Here is a 13647-nt window from a genome sequence, read left to right as displayed (position 1 = left end):
AGGCTCTAACTTGATTAACTGATTAGTCAGTTGAAAGGAAATTAATCAACAACTACTTTGATAGTCGACTAGTGGTTTAAGCATTCCTTTGTTCCAACTTCAAATTAAGCCATTAACTGAGAAAATACTCCTTAGTTGCAGCCTCACAGATACACAGCAGTGTTTTGTTGTTGTTGTTGTTTTTACCTTAAACCAATGAAAATTCATCTGGGATATTTGTTGATAAGAGCTAGAGTTGGAGAGAACACAGATAACAAAGTGGCCATATCTATAGGTGTGATGAGGAAAGTGACTTATTCTGTGGACACCTATTATTCTTTTTCTTTTTTCTTATTTGTTTTTTTTCTTATTTCTTCTTTTATTATTCTTTGACCTATCCTTACTTCTCGTCTTGTAGCATAGTGTGAGCCCACTGGCTCCTTTTTTCTCAGGAAAGTCAACTTCTTATTAATTTTTTATCAAAAATTCAAAGAGAGGAAATCTTCCAGATCATTTCACGCCTTATTTTCCAAACCAATTAACGGATTCACTCTACGAGACAGTTACCTCATTTTCACCCTCCCAAACCTCTCTCCTTACCACCCCACCTCCCCCACCCCAATTCTCATTCTTTTCCATTGTTATTTTCATGCCATTTATTTGATTTCAAACTGTGCAAATATACAAAACCCTTCTCTCTCTTCTTGTTTACAGTTGACATCCAGATTTGCTGTTGAAGGTCGGACTCCCTCCTCCTACTGTCCAAAACTCCAACAGACTGAAAAACCTTGAGCTTCTAAACTAAAGTCACTTTTTAAAAAAAAAAACAAAAAAAACAGGGTAGACAGTTTCTTAATCAGGGAAAAGCCCTGCACCCACAGAAAAACAGAAGGGCTGTGCACAGAGGAAGAAACTGTCTTTAACTTGTACATAGCAAATTTTTTTATTTTTATGTGCAGATTTTTCTTTTTCACAGATGTAAATTATTTTTCTGGGGAATAAAGTTTACTTGTTAACTGAACATTGTCATTGCTGGAGTGTGTCTAAGGGTGTTTCTGCGTCCAGGCGACCGACGCTGTTTGATGCCAGATAACACAGTAACGCCCATGCTTTGAGTTGTGCAAGGAACAGTATTTTTTTTTAGTCTCTTCTTCCTTGTCTGGGTTCATCATTAGTTGTTTAGTAACTTTCATACGCTACACAGGAAGCAGATTTTTCTATCATCATGAGGGCAGAAAATGTGAGGCCAATATTTCTAGCTTTTCCAAATGCACCTGTGGGGCTGAGATAAGGCCTGGATCTGTGGATGTTGGAATGTAATATGTTTATGAAATGCAGCCACATCCAGCGATAGAGCTGCAAAATCTCCTGTCATCATCATTAAGGAAACGTATTTCTGCTCCGTCAGCCTGTGTCATGGAAAGAAAAAAAATGAGATGTAGATACAGAAAGGAATGTGACCTGAGTGTTTAAACTCCTTCCTTCTCATCAGTGTCTCAGACTCTTTGGCGGCATCGAGGAGGGAAGAAGCATTTCTTGTGAATTTATTTCGTTTCTAACATTCTGACATCTTACAGATAAACTGGTAAAGCAGGGAATAATTGCTTAAACTTCAGCTGCAGTCAGCTGCTCCAGTCATGGATTGCATCGCCTATATCGGCCGCTGCCTGCTGTTTTTCTTCATTGCCGTCCTCTTGGACGCAGCGGGCCTCATCCTCTTCTTCATCGGGATTTTCGCTCCGCTCAGCTTCTGGGATTTCTTTGTCTTCTCTGGGCCCCTCATTATCTTCCTTAGCCTGGTGTTCTGGATCTTCTGGTATCTGGGAAACCTGGAGGTGCCGATGGAGGAGCTACTCCCCAAATAGATTCACGGCTCCTTCTTTTGCAGCACGAGACTATTTTCTGGCAACTAGGGCTGGATGATGAAACCAAAGCTACAGCTACAGGTGCAGGTTTTGACATTGAAAGCATTACACAGTCAAGATGTTTTGTGAAGTGACAGATTTTAATAAAGCTCTGCTCTTTTCTCTTCAGGGGGAACATTTTCAGCTCCTAGTCAATCTCACTGGTGGATTGAATAGAGGACACTGGATTTTACTATGAAAGGACAAACACGGGACTTTAATCTGAAAGGACATCTGTATGCTGAACACCTCAGGCTCGGGGATGAGTTTAGAAACTTTTGAATGTCATTGACTTTCCAACAAGAAGTGTTAACAGTCGACAGAGATTCAGAGGTTCTGATATAAATCCCATCACCTTCTGATTCCAATAAGGGCGGCCAATCAGATTCTGAGGGGGGGGGGGGCCCTTGTTTCACTCTGACTTCAGAATCAGGGACCAGAATCTCCCATTCACACATCTTCACTCCATTTACATCCCAATGACGCTGCTCATCCAGTTTTTACTCTTTCTTTCTTTTTTTTACTGATTTCCTTTTGAAGGCTGTTGTTCTGTCTCTGTGGTGTTGTTCGTGTTGTGAAATCTGAGTATTGGTCGCTCAACCCATCCAACAGAAACCAGTCAAACTGGGTCCCTTAGTTACTGGGGCAGGGAGTCCTCTCACTTTACAAGAATGGGTTTGTGTGAGGAGAAAGGGAAGAAGAAGATCTGCCCTGTCTATGAAACATTATAACAACAGGAAAACATGGTGGAACTGAAACGGAGGGAGCAGTCTGTACAGATTTAAGTGTAAAATGTGATCTTGCATAATCTTAACATCAGATATGTGGCAGAACTTGTTTCTCTGTTACCAAAGTAGACACACCCTGTTGTGGCTGATGTTTAAGCTTAACACCAGAATTATCCTCAGGTTTTCAAATCCCGTCCATGAAAACAGAGCAACAACTAAAGAAAAATCTGGAACTTAATTGCACTGAATTTACTAACACACATGATTTAGATAATATGACAGGTTTGATTTAGGAGAATAATGGACTTCAAAATGCAGTTACACCGTCAGTTGCTTCATAAATGTCTTTGCACTATCAATATTTACTCTGCACTTCGCAGTCTCTTTTCAAAAGCTGCAGTGTTTTCACGGAGAAGGCCCACACAGCCATTAAGCCCTTTGCGAAATGTGTCAGCCGTGCATTACTAATTCATAACTGCGCCGTCGTTGCTCAAACACCTCAGGAGAATTACTTTGAGCTTGTCGACATATGGTTCTAAGGTGTCACAATCCCCCCGTACGTATGTCTGTCTCTGAGGCTTCAGTTTCCACCTCACACCTGATGTGTCTTTCCATTACCTGTTGCCAGCCTGCTGTACAGTTCACAGCCAGGACACACACACACACCTATGCCTAACCTGGGTCACCTGAACATGACACTCTTTGACTCTGCGCTGTGGTGACAAAGGGGGACAGGGATTAAGTTCTGCGAGGCCTGTGTCGGTGTAGTGTTTGCTTGTCGGTCCTGCCAACACTGAGTTTAATGTGATGGCATTTCAGCGGAACGTCTAGTGTGAATGAAGCACTGGGATATTTTACTTAAGTAAAAGCAGAAAAATAAAATACTTCCATTACACGTAAACATCCTGCATTTAAAGTTTTACTCAAGTAAAAGTACAGAAGTATCATCAGCAGTTGCAGAATGGCTCCTGTCACAGTGTTTTTATATATTTATAATCATTTACCATTTATAGTATGTTATTGGAGTTTTAATACACATAAGCAGCATTTTAGCGTCGAGATGTATCTAATTTTACACTGTATCTGTCAGATAAATGTGGAGTAAACATGTTTCCCTGATAGAACTACATTTACTCAAGCAAAGTATTTAAATATGATTTTGACATACTTGTACTTTTCTTGAGTATTAACATTTTCTGCTTTATGCTTTTTCTGCACTGCATTTAATAGGGAACTATTGTACTTTGTGTTTCGCTGTATGGATGCTGGTTCTGATGAAAGCTGGAGATGAACAGGGTGGAGGAGGGTTGTGTCAGTCTCACACTGAAATGACAGCTGACAGTAGCAGAGAGAGGAGCAGTTTTAAAGTTTTTGACAGCAAAGCACTGACTGACTCACAGAGGCCCTGACAAAATCTGATTGTACTGACTGACTGTGCTTCGACTTAGCTTGGATTTTGAATGTAGGACGTTTACTTGCTACTGAGTGTTTTTACTTAAACAAAGCATCTCAACACGTCTTCCACCGCTGCCCACAACCGAAATCCAGTGGAGTGGAAGTATAAAGTACGGTAAAGTGACTCCTCATTTAAGGATCTAATTCATCCTACAGCTTCCCTTCCTCTGAATGCCTGCGGACTTCTCGGTACGTTAATGAGGTGATGCCTGGTTTCAGTGGAGGGTTGTTGAGACTTTACTTTTTCATCTGTTTAACTGAAATAAAAACAAGTCTTTACCATTTTCCAATCAGTCACCCTTTACCCCGTGCTCTCAGTTAGTTACACTATACTCTTAATGGCTTAGAACTCAACTGTAACATTATGCCAGTAATGATCCCTAAAACTACTTTTAAAAAGCACACTGTGTGTGTTAATCCTTTCATGTTGTTTGATGACGCATGCTCATTGGTGTTATTCTTATTGTGATTCGATATGTTCCTGTGGTACCTGCAGGCTTAAAATCTAATGAATCATTACTTTGCATGACTCATTGTCAGGTACTATATAATAAACCAACATCTAAATGTTTATATTAGCTCACATGATATGAAACTTGAAGATAAGTGCACTCTAGACCTCTACAAACACTTACTGGTAGTAAAAAACACTTTACAAGCTCTGAACACAGGAAGGTGAAAGCCTCAAACCCACTTCTGCTGCATGGCAATAAAAAACCAGCAGGTGGCAGCACTGGACTGATGTTTCACTGCAGCTGATGTCCACTCATTAAACTATACCACTATTCATACAGTAACTACTATTACTAATTATAATAGCAACAAAAATAACAATAAGAACATCTGTGAGCTTTCAGCTAGCTTCAGTATATATTGTAGTATAAGGCCTAAATGAAAAAAGGTCATAATATTACTCTGTAAATATATGAAATATATGTTTAAATGATATGAACAGTTGTGTTTACAGTGAGTAATTTTATCCATATCCTGATAAATGACCATACTTTTGTCTGGTGTGAATTAAATGAAAGACATTTCATTATGCAATTTACTAAATGTTTTAAATCTGGTTTCACTTTGAACTGCTTTATACAGTGTAAATACAAAGGTTTTCTATGCTAAAATAAGTAAATAAAAAAATGCAATATAAGTTTATTCTTGAAAATGTGTTGACATTAGTACAGTTAGTGCAGTTCACTTAGTAACTGCTTTTAACTGTATCTTGCAGTCTTAATCACCAGCTGGAGTTTGCTCAGTGTTATTATACTATATATTGTTTTTTTTAAATAAAGTTTGTCCAAAATATTATACATGAGCAGCACTATATTACAAACAAACTAAAACAAAGACAAAAAACTATCTAATTGTTTTAGTTCATAACCTTCATGTACACCGTATTACTCCTGAATGTAGCTCAGCCACATATGATTACGTCATTGTCAGAGAACACGTGCACCATGGCGCATGGGTCCTCTGAGTGCAGCACGTTTTCTTGAATATTGACACAGTCCTAATGAACTCGCACGTGTTGGCATCACAGCTCTCAGAGCCTCCGGTGCCGGGACTGTGTGACAAAGAGAGTCAGCCTCTGTGGCAATGTCAACGCAGTCTGAGTGATTTTAAATCCATTATTTAACACGACCTCCATACACACAAACTGCGCTCACAGCGTGGTGCCTGCTGTACTACAGTTAGTAAACTAACCCGCTGCACGGAAACCCTGGATGGGTGGATCCAAGCGTGGAACCGGATTCACATTTAAATCTCTCACAATTAGAATATATTTCATTCTTTTTTGTTATAATTTATTATATTATATGTTTTTGAAGTTTAATAGTTTAAACTTTTTCAGTGCTTTCAAACACACCTCATAGTCTTCCTCGGCAGACGAAGCTTGCTCACTTATCTAACTTAACAAAGGCCTAACAAATCTAAAAAAAAAAAAGATCCTTCAAATCCATTCTGCATTTGGCTTTAAACTATACAACAATGCAAAAAAGATAGCTGGTTAAACGGGGAAAAAAGCAGAGTGATGTCAGTAGAGATGAACTCAGAGCAGGGCCATTTAGAGAATATAACCGGACCACATGGTCTTCCCCTGAGCTTGTGAACGCCTCATTCCCCTCCTTGAATCACTGCACCGCTTTTTACATCTCTCCATCCATCTGCGTGTCAGCCTGCAGTGCAACCGAACTCCTTTTTCAACGGCTATTTTTATTATTGTTGTCATTGGTAAACACCACACATCTGCCTACCCTGACCGGTTTTCCATTGGTTAAAGGGATTGTCCGTCGCAGTACTTCCGTCCGTTTGTCCGCTTTTGATTGGCCAGCGCTCCTCTTTTTTTTCCTCTGCTTCGCGGCGGTGGGTCGGAGCCGCTGTGTCCCCGGTCTGGCACGTTCCTAGCCAAATTCTCCACGGTGTAAAATTGGATACCCCCTTTTTCACAAAACCAAAAATATCCCCACTTCAAATCCCTGCAGCCGCTTATACGTTTGCGCTCAACATACATCTCCAAATCTCCACCAGATACCTCAGAAGATGGCGGTGGTAAGCGGGATGTCGGGGTCGGCTGTAGCCCGGCTAGAGGGCCGAGAATTCGAGTATTTGATGAAGAAAAGGTCGGTGACCATCGGCCGGAACTCCTCGCAGGGCTCGGTGGATGTCAGTATGGGACACTCCAGCTTCATCTCTCGGCGACACCTCGAAATATTCACCGCGGGAGAGGACGGCACTGGCACGGGGGAATTCTATCTCCGATGCCTAGGAAAAAACGGGGTGTTTGTAGATGGGGTGTTCCAGAGAAGAGGGGCTCCACCTCTCCAGCTTCCACGAATGTAAGACTGATATGAGCAGGTTGCTAGAAATAATCATAATAATAGCAATAACATCTGCGGATTTATGTCTTCATGTGTTGTTATTGTTTTGCTATCAAGCAGCGGCGTTGCACGTGTTGTGTCAAGCAGCCCCAAGCCTGATACGTGCCGCTCGTTTGTATGGCGATAGCGTTACATCAGATCTCCCTGCCAAATATGCTTATGTCGCTGATTGACCAACACTACAACGCGTTTAACTTGATTCACGACCTTGTCTTAGTCATTTGGATATTGCGCTTTATTCGGCACACATACAGCAGACGTGAGAGACACATTAGTCACGCTTTAGCTAAGAATTAGTTCACTGTTACCTGCAATTCACCGTAGTGTATTATGTGGAAGCTAGCTTTTTACATACTCATGATTATTAATTGTGTATTTTTGTTATATGTTTGATATATGCCGAATGGCAGAGTGGCTCCTAGTAATTCAAAAACAGTGTTCTCCAGTAATAACTGAAGTTAAAAATGTCTGAATTGTAATCGAATTTAGTTTAAGGTGTTTTCATAACCGGAAAACTTCTTGTAGTTTGGGTTAAAACCCGCCCGCTGCTGTCCCACCTAACATGCTAGCAACACAGGTGAAGAGTTGAATTTGCTCTTTGCATAGGTACCATGTCTGACCTGCTACATCTCAGGCTGCAGTGTACTTTATTCCTTTAATAGACAGGTGATGAATTATTCTTATATACCTGGTACAACAGGATATACACAGCTATGAAGCTAAGGTTGCTGTTGTCAGTTTGATCTGGCTCAATGTCAGCCTGGCCTCCTGTTACCTGTTGGAATATTTACTCTGCTCGGCTTGTTTGTCTTTTTTTTTTCTTTCCCAAAACTCACATTGATTTACACTCAAACCTCATAAATGTTTATGTGGTATATGTTATTATTGTCACCGCTCCATAGTAGTAAATCAGTTCAAGGTGTCAGCAGCTGGTCCAAATATACCCCATTAATAATAAATTAGAAATGTTAGACATGATGTGTTATATAATAGCCATGGTGGACGTCCATATTTAAACTGTGTGAAGCTGAATCTCAGTGCTCCTCTCTGGGCTTCAGTTAGACCTTGGCCTGCTTGTTGCCAGGCAGGAGGCTTGTCTCTACAGTAACACTGTAATAAGCATTGCATTCTGCATGTTTTATATTGTTATTGAAATGTAGAAAAAATGAACACACTGATGTTTTGTTCCGTCTGTGCTTGTCTCTCATTCTCAGGTGTTGTTTCCGGTTCCCCAGCACAAGTATAAAGATCACGTTCACAGCCCTGTCCAGTGATAAGAAGGAGCCAAGGAACGTGCCGGAATCACCGGTCAAGCCCGTCCAACCCCAAATTTCCCCACTGACCATAAACATTCCTGACAACATTGCCCACCTCATGAGCCCACTGCCTTCACCTACTGGCACCATCAGGTGAGAGGGGGGCTCAGTCAGTTTATGTGCAACGCTCAAAAACAGCACCTTCTAATATTGCTGTGACAATATTGTCTAAATTTTGTTATTTTGTTTTGTTATTAATTCTACAGTGCAGCAAACTCCTGTCCATCAAGTCCACGAGGGGCAGGACTCTCTAGCTACAGGACGGGTCGTGTTCTGGCCTCTGACCTTATTGGAGACAACTCTCAGTCAGAAAACGATAAGGAGGCCTCAGGTGAAGACAGCCCAAAGGTGAGAGTAAGACGGTCCAGGGCAGAATCAGAACTGGGTTAATACGGATGGATATTGTTACGTGCTGAAGGAGATCATCTCAAACAAGGAGCTGCTTGATGAAGGCAGCAGACTTCAGAGAAATCTCGATGGATTCGAGCTCTGTGAACATACTTGATTCCTCATTGAAGTCTAAAAATTGCATAGCACTCTTGACAACAACACAGACTTAGGAGAAGAACAGATCCAGGTTGAACTCATCTGAGTCTGTGTGTGTGTGTGCACGTGCGTGTGTGCGTGCATGCGTGCATGTACGGACTTGTGAACAAACTAGAGAGAGAAAACATGAGCGTTGCCTTGGCACATGAATGTAACTTTCTTTCATCTTCCACAGGATGACTCCAAACCTCCATATTCATATGCACAGCTAATAGTCCAAGCTATCACCATGGCCCCGGATAAACAACTAACACTGAATGGAATATACACCCACATCACTAAGAACTATCCCTACTACAGAACAGCTGATAAAGGCTGGCAGGTCAGTGTCTGTGTACTTATGTTTTGTGGTTGAACGGTGAGCTGCCCTCTCAATCAGGACGGGAGCATCATTTGTCAGTCCAGTCATATCTGGTTGTAAATGTAAAAAATGCAAAATGAGTGAGGCATGTAGTGCTGCAACGATTTGTCAGTTCCTCAAATGTTATTAAATAATTTTCATAATTGATTAATTGTTCAAGCAAAAGAAAAAGTGGTTCCAGTTTCTTCAGTATGATCATTTTTCAGCATCTCTCTGTTTTTATATTGTTGTAAATTGATAACCTTTTGGGTTTTGGATTAATTTACAGACAGTGTGTGTTTAGGTGTTTGTCATCAGTCAAACATACATTGAGTAGACCTGCATTATGAAACAGTCACCAGAGTATCAGTAACTAGAGTGCGGCTCGGAGGCTGCTCATCATAAAAACTATAACACCAATGCTGCAAAGCTCATCATTTCAAAGACTTATGTGTGTGTGTCTTGTGTTTATTGCTGTTTCAGAACTCGATCCGCCACAACCTGTCCCTGAACCGGTACTTCATCAAAGTGGCCCGCTCTCAGGAGGAGCCGGGCAAAGGCTCATTCTGGAGGATCGACCCCGCCTCTGAGGGCAAGCTGATAGAACAGGCCTTCAGGAAGCGCAGGCCCAGGGGAGTGCCTTGCTTCAGGACTCCCGTGGGACCTCTTTCCTCCAGGTGAAACACTTTATTCTACTTATATATGACTCCTACTTTAAAGACACCCTCTCAGTTTTGTTGCTCGTACATTTATGCTGCCGTGACAACCCTGTGTTTCTCTTCTTCCTCCAGGAGCGCTCCAGCCTCTCCTAACCACACAGGAGCACTGTCTGCCCACTCCAGTGGGGTCCAGACCCCTGACAGCCTGTCGAGAGAGGGATCCCCAGTCCCCATGGAGCCAGAGCCAACCCCTCCACCAGCCCCCACCCAGACCACTACAGTCCAGCCCAAACTCGCTGTCATCCAAGAGGCCCGCTTTGCACAGAACTCCCCTGGTAAATCAAGTTTTTATCCCTTTCACTGAACAGTTAAAAAGATATGAAGGAGAGAGGGATGAGACTTAACAGACGTGTTCAACTTGTAATGCCATTAAGTTTTTATTTATTTAGATGCTACATGTCCATTTTAACAGTAGTGAATGACGGTGACCTTTAACCCTGCCCTCTGATAGGCTCCCCGCTCAACAACCAGCCAGTATTGATCGCCGTGCAGCGCCAGATGCCTCAAACGACCATGAAGCCTGTGACCTACGCCATGGCAACGCCAGCCATCGTAACGACGTCAGTTAGCTCCGCCCCCGTCATGCAGACGGTGCACGTCGTCCACCAGATCCCAGCCGTCACCATGGCAACTGTTGGCGGACAGTCTGCTGCTACAGTGACCCCAGAACCTCAGGAGAACGGAGGGGGAGAGCACCAAGAGATCAAAGGTGAGACCAGATTCATGTTGCCTTCAGCTTGTCATTGATGTCAGTCTAAGTATGATCTTCTGACTCTGTGTGTCTGTGTGTTTATGTGTGCATTGGGTTTGATATGGGTTTTTCTACCTGTGCAGTCAAAGTGGAGCCGGTGCCATCCATCACAGCCTCGTCTATAGGTGGAGTTGGTCGTATCATCCAGAGCTCTCAGGCTGCTCCACTGACAACAGTTACCATCGTGCAACAAGCCCCGCTTGGTCAGCACCAGCTCCCAATAAAGGCCATCACACAAAACGGGACTCACCTGGTCCCCATCAGTAATGCTGCTAGCACAGGTGACACACACACACTACTGAACACTAAAGTTATTATGTACTTGTTTAGTGCACAGACACTTGTGTAGATGTCTGCTAACACACTGTTAGATGACCACCTTGCGATAGGATCACAGCAGCCACAACGCCCGTCAACGTGTAGACGCTCCAACCCAGAGTGCTCAGTAGTCATTATCAACCAGCTGCGACAGTGTGGCTGGTATTGTGTGTGCCCTTGAGGTCTGTCAAAAATGATGAACGCATTTCCTTCCAAATTAAAACACGTCGCACACCTCCTCTCTACTACACCACACTTTATTCACCAAAGGTTTTCGGCTGTCTTGCCTTCATCAAGATTGATTCTGAGGCTCTTCCCAGTTTCCGTACAGGATATACTATAGATACCATATGTAGAAAATGCTGTAGATCACTTTGTATCAGTGCCTTGATTATTTGTGACGTTTTGATCTGATCTGTGACAGTGTGCATAAAAACAGTTGCTGCTCCATGATCAACGAGTCACATGAGCCCTGTAAACTGTGATGTGAATAGTTGCACTGTATGTGCACCTGGTGCGTTTTATGGGACTGCTGTGACTCAGGTGGAGAGCTGGCTCTGGCTGTCGTGTTGTAGTGAATTAATGGTCTCATCAATGAGAGCAACAAAATGAATAATGTTACGCACAATAATTACAGCTTTGCAGGTGCTGCAGGTCTTTTATTGTTGCTGGACAGCCTTAAAAAATAATGTTTTTCAAATCACCCGGCCCTAAACCTAGCTATTTATTAACTGAGTATTGTGACACACTTCAGACTCCATACATTAGTACTTGCCAAAGTAGACATAAGACCTCATTCTTAATAAATCCTGTCTTGTTTCTTCCAGCCGTTGCGAACCCTCTCCACCTCCTGGCGACTCACGCCTCAGCCTCCGCATCCCTCCCCACCAAGAGGCAGAACGGAGAACTGCAAGACCAGCCTGAATCAAAGAGAGTGAAAACAGAGGAGGAAGGTGAAGCAGCAGCAGCTGCCAACAACAACAATGGCACCACAGACAGAGCTGGAGAGGGAGGGGTCAGTGAACAGGTCGGCGACAAGTAGCCCCCCCACCCCGATCTTGTGTCCTGACCCCTACTCTCCTGTACGCATTGAGCCTCACACCTTCCATACTCTCTCCCCTCCATCATACCTGGATATCATCTACTTCAAGGTGCCAAAAAAGAGAAGAGACATGGAAACACAAACGGGACTACAGAATGTTCAAAACCTCCTCCTCACCCCGCCACCCCCCAGCCCCACCGCCCCACTCTTCCTCTTCCATATATTTAAGACCACGAAATGCGATGCAAAAACTAGAGACCAAATTGAAAATGGAAGAAAAGAAGAGTTGCTGACGACTGTGAAACCCTGAAGTTGGAGACCCTGAAGTAGAGAAGGCCAAGAAGATGCCCAGGAAGAAAAACAGATTTGAAGATCCAGATTTCCCGACTGGGGGGAAAAAAAAAAAAAAAAAGACAAGCGAGGAGTTCTGACCCTCCCCAGAGACGGACAGGAGCCTAATCCTGGTGGCATTACGGACGAGCTGTGTGTCGGATAGAAAAAGCAAACAAGTGAAATCACTAGTAGTGTATTCCACAAAGGGAAGTGTGTGTACGTACGTGTGGACATTCCCATCTTCGGCAGCTAGCCTCCATGTCGACTTACCTAACCCAGTCGTGAGTAGATATGCAGTATTCCGTTGTACAAGTGTATCTGTGGATCTTTGAGTGTTTCTCTGTTTCCCAAGGCACAGATACTATCTAGTAATAATTAAGATAAGTAAAAGCTATAAGTGGGGTCTTTAAGAACATTTAAACATCACATGATATTTTGGGAATCCTTTTTTTTTTTGTTTGTTTTGTTTTTGTATGTGGACTCTGTTCAGTGAAATGAATGTAGTCTCCTTTTTTGTTTCCCCTTTAAAGAAAACACTATCTATGGAGTGGGTGTTCGTTTTTTTTTTTTCTGCTCATTCATGCAAATGAAATTTCTTTATCACTGTACATCTACAGATTTTTTCATATTTTACAAATATCCTATGAGATAAAAAGTATATTCCCATGCGTATTTGACCATATGCTTCATCGAGCTTGCATGTTACGGATCTAGAGACAATGTACTTGAGCAGATTTAAATGAATATGGAACTGAAGAAAATTTAGACTGAATCTACGCTATATGACGCTGACCAGTGCTGCACTTAACCCTCTTAGTTCTTTATTTTAGTTTCTTTTTGTATTTTCATTTGCTCTCAAATTTTATTTTTTTTTTTCTTCTCCTGTCATTATTGGCTGTTTGTTACCTTTGTGTTGAAGTTGACAGTCTCTTTGCTTGATTATTTTATTTTGTTCAGGCTACTAAAAAAAGTCTATTCAGATTGTATTCTATGTTACACGAGGAAAAACAAGTGATAGGTGTTTGTTCTGCTTCAGTGGGTAAATGCTTTTTTTATAAATTTATTTAAAACACATAACCTCTTAGTTTGTATTTCTTTGAGTAAAAGCCTTCTCTGCCGGGCAAACGCAAACTGGAGATCTGTTTGTGTGTGAGGAATAGTTTATATTTTGTTAGCCAGAGAAGAGATATCATGAAATCCTGCTTCTTAACCAGTGTTATAGCGAGAATCATCTGGCTGATTAAGAGTTAACATCTGGGATGGAGGGGTAACAGCTGTAAAGCTGTGTTAAAGAGGCTCTCAGCATGCATTCCACACGGTTTGCTCAGGCTGTTCCA

The 13647-nt window shown here is 42.2% G+C and overlaps 1 protein-coding gene and 1 long non-coding RNA gene across 2 annotated transcripts; both read left to right on the top strand.

Annotated features, from left to right (window-relative positions):
* Window positions 1-1415: 1415 nt before the first annotated feature.
* On the top strand, window positions 1416-2837 carry LOC121201058. The gene is made up of 2 exons (XR_005896580.1): window positions 1416-1925; window positions 2014-2837. It is a non-coding gene; the product is annotated as an uncharacterized LOC121201058 (long non-coding RNA).
* A 3578-nt stretch (window positions 2838-6415) lies between these two features.
* Window positions 6416-12247, top strand: foxk2a (forkhead box K2a). The gene is made up of 9 exons (XM_041066661.1): window positions 6416-6903; window positions 8160-8354; window positions 8468-8609; window positions 8983-9129; window positions 9631-9824; window positions 9939-10141; window positions 10318-10575; window positions 10701-10898; window positions 11763-12247. The coding sequence occupies exons 1-9, from the start codon at window positions 6608-6610 to the stop codon at window positions 11975-11977; spliced, it is 1848 nt and encodes a 615-aa protein (XP_040922595.1). The 5' UTR covers window positions 6416-6607; the 3' UTR covers window positions 11978-12247.
* Window positions 12248-13647: the final 1400 nt, after the last annotated feature.

The sequence above is a fragment of the Toxotes jaculatrix genome, chromosome 21, assembly GCF_017976425.1.
Source record: "Toxotes jaculatrix isolate fToxJac2 chromosome 21, fToxJac2.pri, whole genome shotgun sequence".
Taxonomy (NCBI): Eukaryota; Metazoa; Chordata; class Actinopteri; family Toxotidae; genus Toxotes; species Toxotes jaculatrix.
Note: the sequence above shows the minus strand (reverse complement) of the source record. Positions and strands in the feature narration are given on the sequence as shown.

Coding starts and splice junctions, on each gene's coding strand:
- foxk2a (XM_041066661.1), top strand. CDS start 6,608: ATGGCGGTGGTAAGCGGGATGTCGGGGTCGGCTGTAGCCCGGCTAGAG. Junction 8,610..8,982: donor CAGGTGAAGACAGCCCAAAG/GTGAGAGTAAGA, acceptor CATCTTCCACAG/GATGACTCCAAACCTCCATA. Junction 10,899..11,762: donor CAGTAATGCTGCTAGCACAG/GTGACACACACA, acceptor TGTTTCTTCCAG/CCGTTGCGAACCCTCTCCAC.